Here is a 21,270-nt window from a genome sequence, read left to right on the forward strand (position 1 = left end):
AAGGAGATGAAGGATGTTAAGTGTCCAGCACATAGTAGGCATGCAGTAACTGACTGTCCCCAATCTCATAGGACCGTAATGAGCAGTGACTATACGATATCTCATTCTTTATGAAATCTTTCTGGAGGGTCAGGAAAAACACCCAGAGGTAGAAAACACCCCTTACTGATACTAGGCAAGTGTGCAATGTATATTCTCTTCTTGTCCTACTATATGATCTAGGTTCATCATTCTCTCTTACCACCCTCTGAGGTCACGACAAAAAACAGGCTAACAACTTTTGTGCTGATGCAGGGTACAATGGAGGTAAGAGGGCTAAAGGGAAGGTCTTGGGCAGGGTTCTTAAGAGAACCTTCCAGCCTTGGGAAGAATGAATAATAAAATGAAACTACCAAAAGGTGATAAACAATGAGGGATTCAGTGAATTCCTCATGGTATTCATATACTTGAATTACCATTCAAAGAAACACATTTCTGTTTATTAAGAAGTTGAACAACTAGTGTTTTTTAATCTTGGAGCTCACAGTCACTAAATCAAAGTGGCTAACAAGTAGAGCGGGATATCAGAAGCAATCTACCCCACTCACGTAATACAAAATGTGACATTAGGAATCCAGCCTAGTCACTTTCCCCAAATAGAGCATTGTTTGCTTACCACAAAAAAGATGCCCACAGTTTGTTTCAACAGGGAAGGCGGCTTGATGTAAACAGATTGGACAGTACATGTCAGTGTAGAACTGCTGTCGAGCAGCAGCAGGGGCATCCTGATGAGAAAATACGTATGCACAGTTATACAAAATTATCTCGAGGAATACAATTATACTTAAGGACACAGTCCAGAGTGCATAATCCTCATCAAATTTTAGATGTGCAGTAGATTTAAAGTTTTCTAAGTTTGATAAAGTTATGAGGCTATATTATTGTTTTATTTAAGCTGCATGGTCTCTACCTTCCTTCCTGAACATGACATAAAGACAAAAACCTACATTAACTTCGGAGTTTCTCTTCCACTATGTTAGAATAAGTAAGTTATTCTGAGAAACTCAAGGCTGAGCTAATGCAAAAGCTAAAGAAATGTGAAACTGTTCCCCAAGTATTAGCTTTTAATCATTTTTAAATTTAAGTAAAATTAATTAACATATAGTGTATTATTAGTTTCAGAGGTAGAGGTCAGTGAAACACCAGTCTTATATAACAGCCAGTGCTCGTTACATCATGTGCCCTCCTTAATGCCCATCACCCAGTTACCCTGTCCCCTCCATTCCCTCCCCGCTTTAACCATTTTTAACATTTTTCATTCATACATTCCTGACAAGTGTTGCATGTATGCTGTACCTCCCAAGGGTCCAGAATTAAACTTTCAAAGAAGAATACCGGTCATTTCGGAAGAAGGAAAATTTAATACACTGGTAACCTGGGCTTAATCTTTCACATCGTCAGATTAATAAATTTAATGTTCCTCAGTTATATCACTGTTGTGACTATAATAGGAATGTGGAACAGAATCACCACTAAAGAAGCATCCAGATATCAAAGGACCCACCAGAATGTATGATAGGAGGATAAGGACTTTATCTATAGGATTCATTGTGGTGACCCAGGAATTAGAAAGGTACCTAACACTAGTATGTACTGTGTATCTCTTAAAATACGTATAAAAACCTATTTTTACAGCACCCAGCACACCTCTTATAAACAAAGTAGCCAGCATTAAGAACATCAAATTACAAAAAAATTTATAAAATTGGCTAAATATGAACCATTAATTGTAAACTGAATCAAAGATTTTTGTCACCCTAAATTAATAAACATAACTAAAAACCTCCTATTTCTTAAATCAGTCCTAAAATACTAGAATATTCTATAAGCCATGGTCCACACGTTGATGTTACAGTCTTTTATATCATTTTCAATGGTGCAAAAAAGAAAAACATACAGCTCTTAATGTCCCCCTCTCTATCTTTTGTCTTCATTATTATTCTTTGGAAATTAACTAAAACAAAACAAAACAACAACAAAAACCACTTGCCAGTGCTGTCCAACAGAACTTTATGCAGTAATGGAAATTTTTATCTGTGGGTATTGAGTACTTGAAAGGTGACTAGTGTAACTATAAAGTACTGAATTTTAAATTTTATTTAATTTTAATTTAAAATTAAATTAGCTACATACGGGTAGTGGCTACCATATAGGACAGCACAGAAAGGGCTAAGTCACTAGCTTTATTCTAACTAGAGCTAAATGCCATAACTGAGGAAGGTGTGAGGGAGGTGAATTGTACAGTGGTACAAAGGGATGTGGAAGATGCGACTCAGTGTGGGACTTCTGTATAGCCAGATCCATTCATGTAATGCCAGCGTGAATTTAAGTACCATCTTAGTGATCTAATATGTTAGATGGGAATGATAATTGTGGCCTTACTGACCATGTTTGTAGATTAAATAAGATAGCTGTAGGTGAAAGCATTCTGTAAATTATAAAACACTATCCCAGCATGAATTATTAATAACAGTAGCTCTGGAACAGATTACTACTAACATTCTTAAACTATTTTTGCATCAGTGAATTTAAGTTTTATGAAGGCAGGAGAATTCTTGTTTGTTTAGCTCACAACTGAATCCTCAATGCCTAGAACAGTGTCTAGCATATGGATGTTTAATAAATATTTGGTGAATGGAGAAACTGTAAAACACTCTTTGGGATTAAATTTTGGTTGGTGAGTGGAAAATCAATTTTTAATTTTTATTTTTTGATATTAGCTATTTTGGCATGAAGGTGTACAATATCCTACTTATTCCAGGCTTTATGAAATATATTACATTTCTGGTTCTTACACAGTCCATCTGGTTAAAAACACAGAAGAGAAAGAAAAGTTTTCTTCTTTGCCTAACTAGTTTTGCTAACTGTGACCACTGAAGAAAAAGAAGAGGAAAAAAAAAAAAAGCCACCCCTTGTAGTCATCTCTTTGTAGGTCTTCTGGGAATATGTAGGTCTTGGGGAAAAAAAAAAGTTTTTCCACTACATTTCAATAAAGCCAATTAGACAGTGATTATTTCCTCACAAATAAATAACAGGAAAACTGCTGGGGGTTTTTTGTTTTTTTTTTGTTTGTTTTTTGCAAATCAAAAGGCTTTTATTGAAAAATGGCCAGACCCTGCTCAATCTACGTCCCACCTCTGCACCCTGATAGCAACCAGTTTAGCTTTTTAACTTGTATTTTCTGATATTTACCTACATAATTAAAAGTCATATGCTTATACTGCTATTTCTTAATTTACCAACTTCAGACATTTACTGTCCTCCTGTTGAAATAAAGAAGTTAGCTGTATTCCAGCCCCATCCTCCTGCCCAGTGTATCTGGAGCACTATTTTTAGGTAACTCAGTGATCAGCATTCCTATTAAGAAAATGTGGCTCTTCATTTCCCCCAAAGCTCTATCAGAACTGCCCTCCACCTCTCTTCCCCCACAAAAGTTCTGTCAGGTTCCATACTCTGTTTTGGGCTTCCTTTTCCCAGAAGTGTTCCCTCCCATACCACACTGCCCAGCTGTCTTCAGGAGCTCTCTTCTCCAGGGCTTTCTCCCATGTCTCTGCTTCTTGGTCCTCTGTCTCTGTTAGCTTACTCTCTGCCTTTGGAAATTCCAGTTGCTTCCTAAGAGATTGGTCAGAGGCTGTTTTTAAAGCAAGTTTAAAAAAAAACACTCACAAAAACATCTGAGTAGTTAAGACTGGTCATTTACCTAATCTGAAAATATACAATCTATAGAATAATTAATAAAGCAGGATATCAGTCCATGTTTCCAAAAAGTAATTGTTTCATCACAATTTCATATGCAAGGGCAATAATAATGTTACTCTTTATATAAATGCACATATTTATATAACAACAGTACCTGTTCTGTTTGAAGCTGCTCCCGAAGCACCCTTACTAGCTCTTGGTTTTCTGGGTGAATGTTCTGATGTGCATTTCTGTTGAATAAAATATAATAAACTTTGAATATAAAATATTGCCAGATGAACCAGTTTTCTTTTCTTTTTTTTTTTTTTTAAAGATTTATTTATTTATTTGAGAGAGTGAGAATGAGAGAGAGTACATGAGAGGGGGGAGGGTCAGAGGGAGAAGCAGGCTCCTCGCTGAGCAGGGAGCCCGATGCGGGACTCGATCCCGGGACTCCAGGATCATGACCTGAGCCGAAGGCAGTCGCTTAACCAACTGAGCCACCCAGGCGCCCTAAGATTTTGTTTTTTTAAGTAATCCCTACATCCAATGTGGGGCTCCCACTCAGGACCCCAAAATCAAGAATCATATGCTCTACTGACTAAACCAGCCAGATGCTCCGAATCAGTTTCTTTATGGGTCTGATTTTCAACCAAGAACTACTGGTAACTTCATAAATGTAAATGATGGTATATAACTGTCTCCAATTCCAGGACCGAACATTTCAGGTTACTCTAGGAGGAGTTCTAAGATCACTGAGTATGGCCTGATTTCAGGTTCAACTGGCAAATGATGAAATCCAGAGGCCTAGTACCTTGTAGATTTGATGTAACTGCAGGCTTACAAATCATATGAAGAACAATTAACACATTTATTTCTTCTGTGAAATTCCTTCAAAATAAGCAACTATGGAATTATATTATTATGCATTTGAACACTTATCCATTTCTAATTAGATCTTTCCACCTATGAGGGGAGGGGTACAGAAAAAAACAGAAAATCAAACTGTAGCATATAGAAAAGCCCAAACCTAAAATACCACTAATATCTTAACATTAAGAATTAAAACAGAGACTCAAAGGCAAGAATTTAGTGGCTGATATAAAGGATGAGATAAGACATGTGGGTATTGGAAATCAGAAGTGCTGGTTAGGTTGGCAGGGTGAGGGTGAAGATACCCATCTGATTCACAGCTTAATTCCATTTGGCTATAACAGCTTCTTCTAAACTTAAATATTTTTATTTTTTATTTTTTTAATAGATTTTGAGAAAACAAGAGAGTGAGAGAAAGAGCACAGAGTGGGGGAGGGAGAGAGAGAAGTAGGCTCCCTGCTGAGCAGCGAGCCCAATGAGGGACTCGATCTCAGGACCCTGGGATCATGACCTGAGCCAAAGGCAGGCGCTTAACCAACTGAGCCACCCAGGAGCCCCTAAACTTGAACATTTTTAACAGCAATATTTTAAGTCCACAAAATCCCAGCATTACTCTATTATATAATAGCCTTTATTCTCTGGGTGAGCTAATACTCAACAGTGATAAAACCTCTAAATCAGGGGCACCTGATCAAACCCCAGAAGAGCCTGCTTCTCCCTCTCCCTCTGCTCCTCTCCCCACCTCAAATTAAATAAATAAAATAAGATAAAATAAAATAAAATATAAATGTAATAAAGCTACTTGAACTCTATTTAAATACCTTAAATTTTGGTAGATTATTTATTTTAAATATTACTTTCTTGTGACTGAATAAACAGTCTCTGGAAGAAAGCTACTCTCTGGTGAAAACAATCTATCAGGGAACAGCACATGAACCATTTCATTGAAGTACCAGTACATACCTAACTAAACAACATTTCTCTATGACACTAGAAAACCACTCCCTTCTCATTGGAAAAAGATAGTTACTATTTTTCAGAGTATAGATATAAACCATGTAATTGGAAGGTCTTTCTTTTGGTTTCTTTCCATAAGGAGAAGATATAAGATTGTAAAATCTGCTAGTACAATGTTAAAAAAGTCAAAGTATAACCAGAGAACATGAACAAACAGCCTGAGATGCTGAACATGGCCTATAGCTCAGGAAGTTAAATGTGATGAGCAACTGTGAGTACAGAACCAAAAATGTAGAAAATAATGGGATAATTAAGACGAACTGAAAGCTAGATTAGATGGTCTTCAAAATGTGATCATCTAGGGGTGCCTGAGTGGCTCAGTTGGTTAAGCGTCTGACTCTTGGTTTCGGCTCAGGTCATGATCTCAGGGTTATGGGATGGAGCCCCGTGTTGGGCTCTGTGCTCAGTGGGGAGTCTGCTTGAGATTCTCTCTCTCTCTCCCTCCCTACTCATGTTCTCTCTCTCTAAAATAAATAAATGAATCTTTAAAAAAATGTGATCATCTCAGCTATGAGAAAATGACACTAAGTAGGTCTAAATGAAGTAAGATGTCAAGGAAAACAGTGGCTCTAATACAGAAACAAAGTACGTCATTTACTTATGACTTACGGTCCTTCGTTATTCTTTGAAATGAGAAACCAAAATTATCCAGTTATGTGGCCCTGGAAAGAAGCCAGGAAGCTCTAATATGAAGAAAGAAATGATACCCAAACCCTGGGTCAAGAAACAAAGTCTGAATCAAAGTTTACAAATGTGTAAGTCTGTGGTTTATAGGTTAAACTGCTTATGAAACCCTTTGGACTGGCTTTTGGTATGGCAACAAATGGCAACTATTCGTAAAGCTTAAGACAAAGAAATTTATCATAATACAATGCTGAAGGAAATTAAAGAAGAAACAAAAAAAATGGAAAGACATCTTGTGTTCCCAGACTGGAAGACTTAAAATTTTAAGATGTCAGTACTACCCAAAGTGACCTATTTACAGATTCAATGCAATCCCTGTCAAAATCCCAACAGCATTCTTTGCAAAAATAGAAAAACCCAGATCTTAGGAAGATGGCACACTAGGAGGATCCTGAGCTCACCACCTCCCACAGACACATCGAGGCAACAATTACCTTATAATATAATTCGCTCTGAAACTGACCACTGGGAAAACAGTTCCTCCACAGCTAAAGACATAAAGAGAAGTCCACATTGAGATGCATAAGAGGAGCAGAGATGAGGTCAGGATTCAAACCCCTTGCACAGCATCCCACAAGTGGGAGGGCTATCACAGGCACAAAGGTCAACTCTGAAAAGGGAGGGGATGAAGCCTAACACTGGACACCCCCAGCCCTGGGGAACTGCACTGGAAACACAAGCCTTCATAAAGTCTAGCTTTGAAAATCAGCAGTTGAACTCCATGAGAGCTGGAGGGTTACAGGAAACCAATTCCCTGCTCTTAAAAACCCAATGTTTTATACTATCACTTGGTCTGAGAACCAGCAGAGACCAACAGTTTGAAAAGCACCTGCATTATATGTGAAGGACATTTATTAATTTTAGGGCATGTGTCAGAGGCAGAGATCTACAGACACTTTCTCTGGAAAAGGAAGTGCTGGTAAGGCGCCATTTTCCTGCCTTCCTTTGGCCAAGGTAGCCGGATGGCCATGGGAGACAGTTCTGATACTCTCTATCTACCTTGCTAGCCTTGCTAGCCATGTTAGCCATGCTCGCCCCATCCCAGCATTCACCTGTGGACCTGCCTTACCCAACCATCCCACCCTGGCAGGCACTCTTTCAAAATGGCTCCTATCCTGCTGCACCCAGTCAGCAGTCCTGGCTAGTACCAGCACCTGCTCCAAAGCAATTCCTGCCCCAGAGAGGGAGAAGAGCCAGGCCTGCCCACCAGCATGGCTGTACCAGTTGTGGCTGAGGCTCTCAGCTAGCTGTGCAGGAACCAGCCCCACTGACCAAAATGGCAGCAATACACATGCCCAGGCAACAAGTGAAGGGCACATGCAGCCTACACAGAGAACACCACTGGAACACCTGATTCTAGTGACCAGGGAGGACTGTGCTACTGGGCCCCACAGGACACCTTCTACATAAGATCAATACCTTCAAGACCAGAAGACATAGCTGACATACTTAATACATAGAAACAAACACAGAAAATCAGAAAAAATGAGGGGACAGAGGATTATGTTCCAAACAAAAGAACAAGACAAAACCTGAAGAAAAAAACCAAACACAATGGAGATAAGTAACCTACCTAACGAAGAGTTCAAAGTAATGGTCATAAACATGTTCACTGGACTTGAGAGAAGAGTGGATGAACTCAGTGAGACCATCACAAGATAAAATATAAAAAGAACCAACCAAAGCTGAAAAATAGGGGTGCCTGGGTAGCTCAGTTGGTTAAGTGTCTGCCTTTGGCTCAGGTCATGATCTCGGGGTCCTGGGATTGAGCCTTGCTTCCAGCTCCCTGCTCAGCGAGGAGTCTGCTTCTCCCTCTCCCTCTGTCCCTTCCCTCTCCCGGTTTGTGCTCTCTGCTCTCTCTCGAGCTCTCTCTCAAATAAATAAATAAAATCTTAAAAAAAAAAAAGGCTGAAAAATACAATAAGTGCAATAAAAAATACACTTGAGGGAATTAACAACAGATTAGAAGATGCAGAAGAACAGCTCAATGACTGGAAGACAAGGTAGTGGAAAGCACCCAAGCTAAACAGAAAGAAAAAAGAATTTTTATTTTTTTAAAAGATTTTATTTATCTGACACAGAGAGAGAGAGAGCGCACAAGCAGGGGTAGTGGCAGGCAGAGGGAGAGGAAGAAGCAGGCTCCCCGCAGAGCAGGGGGAGTTCAATGTGGGACTCGACCCAGGACCCCCGGATCATGACCTGAGCCAAAGGCAGTCCTTTAACCAACTGAGCCAGCCAGACACCCAGAAAAAAGAATTTTTAAAAAATGAGGAAAGGTCAGAGATCTCTATGACAACATACTAACAATCACATTATAGGCAGAAGAAAAAGACAAAGTGGCAGAAAACTTATTGAAGAAATAATAGCTGAAAACTTCCCTAAATTGGGGAAGGAAACAGACATCCAAGCCTAGTGAACACAGAGAGCCCCAAAAAAGATGAACCCAAGAAGGTTCACACCAAGACACATAATTAAAATGCCAAAAATTATTATTATTATTTTTTAAAGATTTTATTTATTTATTTGAGAGAGAGAATGAGAGAGAGCATGAGAGGGAAGAGGGTCAGAGGGAGAAGCAGACTCCCCGCTGAGCAGGGAGCCCGATGCGGGACTCGATCCCGGGACTCCAGGATCATGACCTGAGCCGAAGGCAGTCGCTTAACCAACTGAGCCACCCAGGTGCCCTAAAATGCCAAAAATTAAAGAGAAAATCATTAAAGCAGCAAGAGAAAATAAAATAGTTATATACAAGGGAAACCCCATAAGGGTATCAGCTGATTTTTCACAGATACTTTGCAGGCCAAAAATAACTGGTATGATATATTCAAACTCCTAAAGTAAAAAGCCAGAGTTGTCATTCAGAATTGAAGGAGATATAAAATTTCCCAGACAAACAAAAGTTAAAGGAGTTCATCAGTACTAAACCAGCCTTACAAGAAATGTTAAATGGATTTAAGCAGAAAAGAAAACGTCAAAACTATAAGTAACAAAATTATGAAAGGAAAAAATTTCACTGGTAAAGCAAACATACAGTAAAGGTAGTAGATCATTCATAAAACTAGTATGAAGATTAAAATACAAAAGTAGTAAAATCAATTATATCTACAGAAACTAGTTGAGACACACACACACACACACACACACACACACACGATAAGGGCGCCTGGCTGGCTTAGCCAGCAGAGCATGTGAATCTTGATCCCAGGGTCATGAGTTCAAGCTCCATGTTAGGTGTAGAACTTACTTAAAAAAAAAAGACATACACAAAATAGATGTAAAATATGACATCATGTACCTAAAACATGCAGGGGAAGGAGCAAAAATGTACTACTTTTAGAATGTGTTTGAACTTAAGCACCTTCAACATAATATAGACTGCTATACATACATAGAATGTTATATATGAATCTCATAGTAACCACAAACCAAAAGCCCATAATAGATACACAAAACATAAAGAGAACAGAATCCAAGCAAACACTAAAAAAAATCATCAAATTACAAGGGAAGAGAGCAAAAGAAAGGAAAACAGAAGAACAACAAAAACAACCAGAGAACAGCTGACAAAATGGCAGTATCTACAGACCTATCAACAATTACTTTTTATTATTTTTTTCATCATAGTAAGGTGTACTCTTTAATCCCCATCACCTATTTTACCCATCCTCTAAACAACCTCCCCTCTGGTAACCATCTCTCTATAGTTAAGACTCATTGGTTTGTCTTTCTCACTTTTTTTTTTCCATTGCTCATCTATTGTTTTAAATTCCATATGAGTGAGATCATAAGGTATTTGTCTTTTTCCAACTTATTTCACATAGCATTACACTCTGTAGCTCCATCCATATTGTTGCAAATGACAAGATTTCATTATTTTTTACGGCTGAATAATATGCCATTGTGTATGTATACCACATCTTCTTTATTCATCCAACAATGGACACTTGGGCTGCTTCCATAATTGGGCTATTGTAAATAATGCTGCGATAAACATAGGGGTACATGTATCCTGTTCATTAGTGCTTTTGTACTTTGGGGGTAAATACCCAGCACAGTGATTACTAGCCTGAATCACAGGCTAGTTCTATTTTAAATTTTTTGAGGAACCTCCATACTGTTTTCCACAGTGGTTGCACCAGTTTCCATTCCCACCAACAGTGCACGAGGATTCCTTTTTCTCCACATCCTTTCCAGCACTTATTGTTTCTTGTGTTTTTGATTTTAGCCATTCTGATAGGTGTGAGGTGACATCTCATCATGGTTTTCATTTGCATTTCCCTGATGATTAGTAATGTTGAGCATCTTTTCATGTGTCTCTTGGCCATCTGGATGTCTTCTTTGGAGAAATGTCTGTTCATATCTTCTGCCCATTTTTAAATTGTATTATTTGTGTTTTTTTTGGTGTTGAGTTGTATAAGTTCTTCATATATTTTGGATACTAACCCTTTATTAGATATATCATATCCGAGTATCTTCGCCCATTCAGTAGGCTGTCTTTTTGTTTTGTTGATGGTTTCCTTTGCTGTGCAGAAGCTTTTTATTTTGAGGTAGTCCCAATAGTTTATTTTTGCTTTTATTTCCCTTACCTCAGGAGACAAATTTAGAAAAATGTTACTATGGCTGATGTCAGAGGAATCACTGCCTATGCTCTCTTCTAGATTTTTTATGGTTTCAGGTCTCACATTCAGGTCTTTAATCCATTTTGAGTTTATTTTTGTGTATAGTGACAGAAAGTGGTCCATTTTCATTCTTTTGCATGCAGCTGTACAGTTTTATCAACACCATTATTAAAGAGACTGTCTTTCCCCCATTATATATTCTTGCCTGCTTTGTTGAAGATTAATTGACCATATAAGCATGGGTGTATTTCTGGGTTTTCTATTCTGTCCCATTGATCTATGTATTTTTTTCTTTTTTAATGAGGCTCCCAGCGTAGAGCCCAACTCGGGGCTTTAACTCACGACCCTGAGCCCAAGGCTTGAGTTGAAACCAAGAGTCAGACACTCTGGGTGTCCAGGTAGCTCAGTTGTTAAGCATCTGCCTTCAGCTCAGGTCATGATCCCAGGGTCCTGGGATCGAGCCCCGCATCGGGCTCCCTGCTCCGCGGGAAGCCTGCTTCTCCCTCTCCCACTCCCCCTGCTTGTGTTCCTGCTCTCGCTATCTCTCTCTGTGAAATAAATAAATAAAATCTTAAAAAAAAAAAAGTCAGACACTCAACTGACTAAGCCACCCAGGTGCCACTCTATGTGTCTATGTTTATGCCGGTATCATACTGTTTTGATTACTACTGCTTTGTAATATAACTTTAAGTCTGGGATTGTGATACCTCCAGTTTTGTTTTTCAAGACTGCTTTGGCTATTCGAGGTCTTTCATGGTTCCAAATTTTAGGTTTGTTCTAGTTATGTGAAAAAAGCTGTTGGTATTTTCACAGACATTGCATAAATATATAGACTGCTTTTGGTAGTCATTTTAACAATATTTGTTCTTCTAACTCATGAGCATGGAATGTCTTTCCTTTTCTTTGCATTGTCTTAAATTTCTTTCTTCAGTGTTTTATAGTTTTCAGAGTACACGTCTTTCACCTCTTTGGTTAAATTCCTAGATATTTCATTGTTTTTGGTGCAATTGTAAATGGGACTGTTTCTTAATTTCTCTTTCTATCACATCATTAGTACTGTATAGAAATGCAACAGATTTTTGTCCACTGATTTTGTATCCTGCAACTTTACTGAATTCATTTATCAGTTCTAGTAGTTTTTTGATGGTCTTTAGGGTTTTCTATAGTTTCATGTCATCTGCAAATAGTGACAGTTTTACTTCTTCTTCACAAATCTAGATTCCTTTCATATCTTTTTCTTGTCTGATTGTTGTAGCTAGGACTTTCAGTACCATGTTGAATAAAAGTGGTAAGAGTAGACATCCTTATCTTATTCCAGACCTTAGGGGAAAGCTCTCAGCTTTTCACCATTGATATTAGCTATGGGTTTCTCATATATGGCCTTTATTATGTTGAGGTATGTTCCCTCTAACCTACTCTGTTGAAGGCTTTTATCATGAATGGATGTTGTACTTTGTAAAATGCTTTTTCTGCATCTACTGAAATGATTGTATGGTCTTTATCCTCTCTTACAATGCTGAAATGTTATTTTCTGAGCCTGTGCCCTTATGTTTGCACCAACGCCTTCCCCTACCCCCCTTTGAAACACTAAAGGTACTAATGTACTAGAGGCTCTTCTGTTTTGCTAAAGAGCAACACATAACCCTGGAAGTGAGTCAGAATAGGAAAGGGCACTCAAGTTTTTATGGCCCTAAGACTTCAGAGAAGCCAGTAGGCTCTAAAGGCTGTTGAAATGATCATATGGTTTTTATCCTTCCTCTTATTGATGTGACATATCACAATGATTGTTTTATGAATACTGAACCACATTTACATCCTGGGAATAAATCCCAGTTGATGATGGTGTATGATTTTTTTAATGTATTGTTGGATTTAGTTTGCTAATATTTTGTTGAGGATCTTTGAATCCACAGTCATGAGAGATATTAGCCTACAGTATTCTTTTTTTGTGGTATCTTTCTCTGGTTTGGTATCAGGGTGATAACTGGCCTCACAGAATAAATTTGGACGTTTTCCTTCCTCTTGTATTTTTTGTAATAGTTTGAGAAGAATAGGTATTAATTTCTTTAACTGTTTGACAGAATTCTCCTTTGAAGCTGTCTTCCTGGATGTTTGTTTTTTGGTAGTTTCCTGACTACTGATTCATTTCATTGCTGGTAATCAATCTGTTCAAATTTTCTATTTCTTCCTGCTTTAGTTTTTGTAGGTCACATGTTTCTAGGAATTTATCCACTTTTTCTAGGTTGTCCAATTAGGTTTTCATAATATTGTTTTAATTGCTTGTATATCTATGGTGTTGGTTGTTACTTCTCCTCTTTAGTGATTTTATTTGGATCCTCTCTCAATCTCTTTTTTTTTAATGAGTCTTGCCATAGGTTTATCAGTTTTGTTGATATTTTCAAAGAACCAGCTCCTGGTTTCATTGATACGTTCTAGTGGGTTTTTGTTGTGGTGGTGGTTGTTGCTGTTACTTTCTCTATCATTTATATCTACTCTAATTTTTATTATTTTTTTCCTTTTACTGGGATTGGGTTTTTGCTTGTTCCTCTTTTTCTAGCTCCTTTAGGTATAAGGTTAGGTTATTTGAGGTTTTTCTTGCTTCTTGAGGTAGGCCTATATTGCGACAAACTTCCCTCTTAGAACCACATTTGCTGCATTCCAAAGATTTGGGACTGTTGTGTTTTCATTTTCATTTGTTTCCTTGTAAGTTTTGATTTCTTCTTTGATTTCTAGGTTGACCCATTCATTGTTTAGGAGCATATTATTTAACCTCCATGTATCTGTGTTCTCCCCAGATTTTTTTTTGTGGTTGATTCCTAGTTTCAGAGCATTGTGGCCAGAAAAGATACATGATATGACTTTGATTTTTTGAATTTGTTGAGGGACTTGTTTTGTGGCCTAATATGTGATCTATTATGAAGAATGTTCCATATACACATTCTGCTGTTTTAGTACAGAATGTTTTGAACATGTCTGTTAAATCACTCTGGCCCAGTATGTTATTCAAAGTGCCTGTTTCCTTGTTGAATTTCTATATGGATGATCTGTCCATTGATGTAAGTGGAGTGGTGAAGTCCCCTCCTATTATTGTATTAGTATCGATTATTTTCTTTATGTTTGTTATTAACTGTTTTATGTATTTTATGTATTAACTGTTTTATGCATGTTGGGTGCATTCAATAATCACTGTAAATGTAAATAAACTGAATTCTTGGGGCGCCTATATGGCTCAGTTGGTTAAGTGTCTATCTTTGGCTCAGGTCATGATCCCAGGGTCCTGGGATGGAGCCCCGCATTGGGCTCCCTGCTCAGCGGGGAGTCTGCTTCTCCATCTCCCTCTGCCCCTCCCCTCCGCTCATGCTCTCTCTCTCTCAAATAAAATCTTAAAAAAAAATTCTTGGATCAAAAGTCATAGGGTGACTGAATGCATAAAAAAGGGAAGATGCCTACCTATGACCCAGCAATTGCACTACTAGGTATTTATCCAAAGGATACAAAAATGCTTATTTGAAGGGGCACATGCACTCCAATGTTTATAGCAGCACTATCAACAATAGCCAAGGGGCACCTGGGTGGCTCAGTTGGTTAAGCATCTGCCTTCAGCTCAGGTCATAATCCCAGGATGCTGGGATCAAGTCTCACATCAGGCTCCCTGCTCAGTGGGGAGTCTGCTTCTCCCTCTCCCCCCTCCCCTCTGCTCATGCTCTCTCTCCCTCTCCCTCTCTCAAATAAATAAAATCTTAAAAAAAAAAAAAGCCAAATTATGAAAAAGAGCCCAAATGTTATCAACTGATTAATGGATAAAGAAGATGTTTTTTTAATGTATTACTCAGAGTATTACTCAGTATTACAGAGTATTACTCAGCCATCAAAAAGAATGAAATCTTGGGGCACCTGGGTGGCTCAGTCAGTTAAGCATCTGCCTCTGGCTCAGGTCATGATCTCAGAGTCCTGCAAATGAGCACGGCGTCAGGCTCCCTGCTCAGGTGGGAGTCTGTTTCTCCTTCTTCCTCTGCCCCTCCCCACTACTCATGCACTCTCTCTCTCTCAAATAAATAAATAAAATCTTAAAAAAAGGACAATGAGATCTTGCCATTTGCAACAATGTGGATGGAACTAGAGTGTATTATGCTAAGTGAAATAAGTCAGTCAGAGAAAGACAAATATCATATGATTTCCCTCATATGTGGGATTTAAGAAACAAAACAGATGAACATGGGAGAAAGGAAGGAAAAATAAACTAAGATAAAAATAGAGAAGGAGGGAAGCCATAGAGACTCTTAACTGTAGTGAACAGAGGGTTGCTGTAGGGGAGAAAGGTATTGAGATGCACTAAATGGGTGATGGGCATTAAGGAGGGCACTTGTCGGGATGAGCACTGGGTGTTATATGAAGTGATGAATCACTAAATTCTACTCCTGAGACCTACCCCCCCCGAAAAAAAGGAAGACCCATTGAATACTAATTAACTTCAGACCTAAACACACATATAAACCAAAAGTGAACGGATGGAAAAAGACATGTCATGCAAGAGAAAAAACAAAAGTTGGGATAGCACTACTTATATCATATAAAGTAGACTTTAATAATAAAACAATGATTGTAACAGGGGATAAAGAAGGACATTACATAATGAAAAGGATAAATCCAGAAACAAGATATAACAATTATAAGTGCCCAACATAGGACCACCTAAATACACAAAGCAATGACTAACAGACATCAAGGGAGAAATTGATAGCAATACAATAATTAACACCTCACTTACATTAATGGATAGATCATCCAGATAGAAAATCAATAAAGAAACAATGGCTTTGAATGACACATTAGACCAGATGGACTTAACAGTTAAGTACAGAACATTCCTTCCAAAAAGAGCAGAATATTCTTTTTTTTTTTTTTTTTTTTTTTTTTTAAATATTGATTTATTTGAGAGAGAGAGAGCACATGAGAGGGGGAAGGGTCAGAGGGAGAAGCAGACTCCCCGCCGAGCAGGGAGCCTGATGCGGGACTCGATCCCGGGACTCCAGGATCATGACCTGAGCCGAAGGCAGTCGCTTAACCAACTGAGCCACCCAGGCACCCCAGAATATTCTTTTAAAGTGCACATGGAACATTCTCCAGGATAGATCACACATCAGGTCACAAAATAAGTCTCAATCGATTTAAGAAGATTGAAATCCTATTGAGCATTGTTACCAATCATAATTACATGAAACTAAATCAATTACAAGAAAAAAAAACTGGAAACAATACAAGCATGTGGATGGAAAACAACATGCTACTAGACAACCAACAGGTTAACAAAGAAATCAAAGAGGAAATAAAAAAGAACCTGGAGAAAAAAAAATTGAAACACAATGGTTCAAAATCTTTGGTACCCAGCAAAAATTGTTTTAAGAGAGATGTTTATAGCAATAGAGACCTGCCTCAAGAAACAAGAAAACTCTCATAAACAATCTAATGTTACATCTTCAGAAACTAGAAAAAGAATGAACAAGGCCCAAAGTTAGAAAAAGGAAAGAAATAATAAAGATCAGAGTGGAAATACATGAAAAAGAGACTTAACAAAAAAACAGAAAGAAAAGATTAGTAAAACTAACAGCTAGTTCTTTGAAAAGATAAACAAAATTGATAAACCTTAAGCCAGACTCATCAAGAAAAAAAGAGAACTCAAATAAAGAACATCAGAAATGAAAGAGGGGCGCCTGGGTGGCTCAGTTGGTTAAGCGACTGTCTTCAGCTCAGGTCATGACCTCAGGGTCCTGGGATCGAGCCCCACATCGGGCTCCCTGCTCAGCGGGAACCCTGCTTCTCCCCTTCCCATTCCCCCTGCTTGTGTTCCCTCTCTCGCTGTGTCTCTCTCTGTCAAATAATAAAATCTTTAAAAAAAAAAAAAAGAAATGAAAGAGAAGTTACAGTCAACATTACAGAAATACAAAAGATTATAAGAAACTACTATAAAAAATTATATGCCAACAAAGTGGATGAACTACAAGTGGATAAATTGCTAGAAATATACAATTTTCCAAGAGTGAATCATGAAAATATAGAAAATCTGAACAAACCAGTGACTAATAATGAAATTGAATCAATAATCAAAACACAACCAAGAAAGAAAAGTCCAGGACTTGATGGCTTCAGAGGTGAATTCTATGAAACACTTAAAGAAGAGTTAATATTTATCCTTCTCAAACTATTCTAAAAATATAGAAGAGGAAGAAATGCTTCCAAATGTATTCTATGAGGCCATCATTGTCCTGATACCAAAACTAAACAAAGAGGCAATTTAAAAAAAAAAAAAAAAGGAAATTACAGGCCAATATCCCTGATGAACATAGATGCAAAAATACTCAACAAAATATTAGCAAACCATATTCAACAATACATTAAATGGTTCATTCACTATGATCAAGTGGGATTCATTCCAGGATAACAAGGACAGTTCAATATCCACAATTCAATCAATATGTTACACCACATTAACTAAAGGATAAAAATCATATGATCATCTCAATAGATGCAGAAAAACATTTGATAAAATTCAACATCCATTCATGATAAAAACTTTCAATAAAATGGGTTTAGAGGGCAAATACCTCAACATAATAAAGAACATATATGAAAAACCCACAGCTAATGTCCTAGTCAATGGTGAAAAGTGGAAAGCTTTCCTCTAAGAGCAGGAACAAAACAAGGATGTCCAACCTCGCCACACTACTTACTCAACACACTACTAAAGTCCTAGTTACAGCAATCAAACAAGAAAAAGAAATGAAATGCATCCAAATTGGTGAAAAAGTAAAATGGTCACGATTTGCAGATGACATGATAGTATACACTGAAAACCCTAAACACTTCACCAAAATATTAGAATAAATAAATTCAGTAAAGTTGCAGGATACCAAATTAATATACAAAAATCTGCTCCATTTCTATACATTAATAAAGAAATAGCAGAAAGAGAAATTAAGAAAACAATCCCATTTGCAATTGCCTCAAAATGAATAAAATACATAGGGATAAATTTAACCAAGGAGATTCAAGACCTGTACTTTGAAAACTGTAAGACACCAATGAAATAAACTAAAAACAACAAAAACAAGTGGAAAGGCATACCACACTCATACACTGGAAGAATTAACATTGTTAAAACGTCCATACTACCCAAAGCAATCTACAAACTCAATGTTATCCCTATGAAAATACCAACAACATTTTTGGTACACCTGCGTGTCTCAGTTGGTTAAGTATCTGACTCTTGGTTTCGGCTCAGGTCATGGTCTCATGGGTCATGAGAGCAAGCCCTGCATCAGGCTCTGCACTCAGTGGGGAGTCTGCTTGAAGATTCTCTCCCTCTGCCCCTCCTCCCACTTCATCTCTGTCTCTCCTTCTCTCTAAAATAAATACATAAATCTTTGAAAAAAGAAAATACCAACAGCATTTCTCACAGAACTAGACAAATAATCTTAAAATTTGTATGGAACCACAAAAGACCACCAATAGCCAAAGCACACTTGAGAAAGAACAAAAAAGCTGGAGGTATCACAATCCCAGTTTTCAAGATATACTACAAAGCTATAGTAATCAATACAGTATGGTACCAACACAAAAGTAGACACATACATCAATAGAACAGAACAGAGAGCCAGAAATAACCCCATGCTTATATGGCCAATTAATGTATAACAAAGGAAGCAAGAATATTCAATGGGGAAAAAAGACAGTCTCTTCATTAATGGTCTTGGGAAAACTGTACACCTACATGCAAATGACTGAAACTGGACCACTTCTGTATACCATACACAAAAGTAAATTCAAATGGATTAAAGACCTAAATTAGGACCTGAAACCATAAAACTCCTAGAAAAAAACATAGGAAGTATGTATGTATGTATGTATGTATGTATGTATTGGACAACAGCCTTAATATTTTTTTGGATCTGTCTCCGCAAGCAAGGGAGACAAAAGCAAAGATAAACTATTGAGACTGCATCAAACTAAAAAGCTTTTGCACACCAAAGGATACTATCAACAAAGTAATAAGGCAATCTATTGACCAAGAGAAGATATTTGCAAATGATATATCCACTAAGGGGTTGATATCCAAAATATATAAGAACTCCTACAACTCAGCATCACAACAACCCCAAATAATCTGATAAATAAATGGTGAAAGGACCTGAATAGACATTTTACCAAAGAAAACATCCAGATGGTTAACAGACACCTGAAAAGATGCTCAGTGTCACTAATCATCAGGGAAATGCAAATCAAAACTACAACGAGGTATTACCTCACACCTATCTGAATGACTATTATCAAAAAGACAAAAAATAACAAGTGTTGGCCAGAATGTGGAGAAAGGCAAATCTTTGTGCACTATTGGTGGAAAATCAAATGGCAGTTTTAACTTTAAAAAAATTAAAAATAGAAATATCATATAATCTAGTTAATTCCTCTTCTGGGGAATTACCCAAAGAAAACAAAAACACCAATTCACATCTAAAACTAATGATGTAATGTATGGGGATTAACATAAGAATAAAAAAACAAAAAACAAAAAACACCAATTCAAAAAGATATATGCACCCCTATAATGGTTGCAGCATTATTTACAATAGCCAAGATACGGAAACAACCTAGTGTCCTTTTATAGATGAATTGTTAAGAAGATGTGATATATGTACACAATGGAATATTACTCAGCATAAGAAAGAATGAAATCTAGGAGGGGTAGAGAATGAAATCTCGCCATTCATGACATCGATGGACCTAGTTGGTATCACGCTAAGTGAAATAAGTCAGAGAAAGACAAAAACACCGTATGATTTTACTTGTATCTGGAATCTGAAAAACAAATGAGCAAACAAACAAACAAAAAAACCCAAACAGAAGCAGACTCATAAATGCAGAAAACAAACCGATGGTTATAAGAAGGGAAGGGGATGGGCAAAATAGGTGAAAGGGATTAAGAGGTACAAACTCTCCGTTATAAAATAAATAAATCACAAAGATGTTAAATACAGCATAGGAAATACAGTGAATAATACTGCAATTTAATATGTTGACAGATAATAACTAACCTCACTTACTGTGGTAAGCATTTGATAATGCATATAATTTTTGAATTACCATGTTGTATACCTAAAACTAGTGTTGTATGTCAACTACAATTAAAAATAAAAATTAGGAAAAAAAAATCTACTCTAAAAAAAAAGAAGAAAAAACCCAACCTAAAATTTATGTTATGTCAATGGACGCCAAATAGCTAAAACAATCTTGCAAAAGAGCAATGTTGTAGGACACACACTTTCTGATTTCAAAACTTACTACAAATCTATAGTAATCAAAATGGTATGGTACTGACCTAAGGGCAAACATATATACCAATGGAACAGAACACAGAGTCCAGAAATAAACGCAAATAAATGGTCAAGTTATTTTTGGTAAGGATGCCAAGACCATTCAATGGGGGAAGAGTAGTCTTTTGAACAAATGCTACTGGGAAAACTGGACATCTACATGCAAAAGAATGAAGAAGGACCCTTACTTCCTACCATATACAAAAATTAACTCAAAATCAATCAAAGACCTAAACTTAAGAGCTAAAACTACAAAAATCTTAGAAGAAAACACAGGGGAAAATCTTCGTGACCTTAGATTTGGCAATCATTTCTTAAATATGACACCCAACAACATAGCAACAAAAGAAAAAATAAATTGGACTTTATCAAAGTTAGAAACTTTGTGCATTAAAGGACACTACAAAGAGAGTAAAAAGACAACTCACAGAATAGAAAACATCTGTAAATCAGCTGATACGTGACTAATACCAGAATATATAAAGAACTCTCATAACTTTTGTTGTCAACTGCACTTCAATGAAAAAAACAACTCTCACAGGGGCACCTGGCTGGCTCAGTCTGCAGAGCAAGAGACTCTTGATCTCAGGGTCTTGAGTTCAAGCCCCACACTGGGTGTAGAGCCTACTAAAAAAAACAAACAAAAACTCTCATAACTCAAAAATAGAAAGTAAACACCCCAATTCAAAGATGGGCTAAGAACTTGAATAGACTTCTTCAAAGAAGACATACATATTGTCAATAAGCATATGAAATGATCAAATTCATTCATCATGAGTGAAATGCAAATCAAAACTCCAATGAGAGGGGCGCCTGGGTGGCTCAGCCCATTAAGCAGCTGACTCTTGATTTTGGCTCAGGTCATGATCTTGGGGTCCTGGGATCTGGCCTGCACTCAGTGGGGAGTCTGCTTCTGGATTCTCTCTCCTTATTACCCCTCCTCCTGCTTTCGTGCGTGCACGCTCTCTCTCTAAAATAATAAATAAATCTTA

The 21,270-nt window shown here is 37.4% G+C and overlaps 1 protein-coding gene across 2 annotated transcripts in view; it reads right to left on the reverse strand.

Annotated features, from left to right (window-relative positions):
* Positions 1 to 21,270, reverse strand: part of RNF170 (ring finger protein 170) — a 45,537-nt gene that overhangs the window by 13,175 nt on the left and 11,092 nt on the right. For both annotated transcript variants that reach the window (XM_021681550.1, XM_021681549.1), the window contains exons 3-4: positions 3,893 to 3,968; positions 656 to 764 (exon numbers count right to left, since the gene is read on the reverse strand). In XM_021681550.1, coding sequence (XP_021537225.1) covers positions 656 to 764; positions 3,893 to 3,968 — 185 coding nt within the window. The remainder of the gene's footprint in view (positions 1 to 655; positions 765 to 3,892; positions 3,969 to 21,270) is intronic.

Source organism: Neomonachus schauinslandi, chromosome 2 (genome assembly GCF_002201575.2).
Source record: "Neomonachus schauinslandi chromosome 2, ASM220157v2, whole genome shotgun sequence".
In the NCBI taxonomy this organism is placed as follows: Eukaryota; Metazoa; Chordata; class Mammalia; order Carnivora; family Phocidae; genus Neomonachus; species Neomonachus schauinslandi.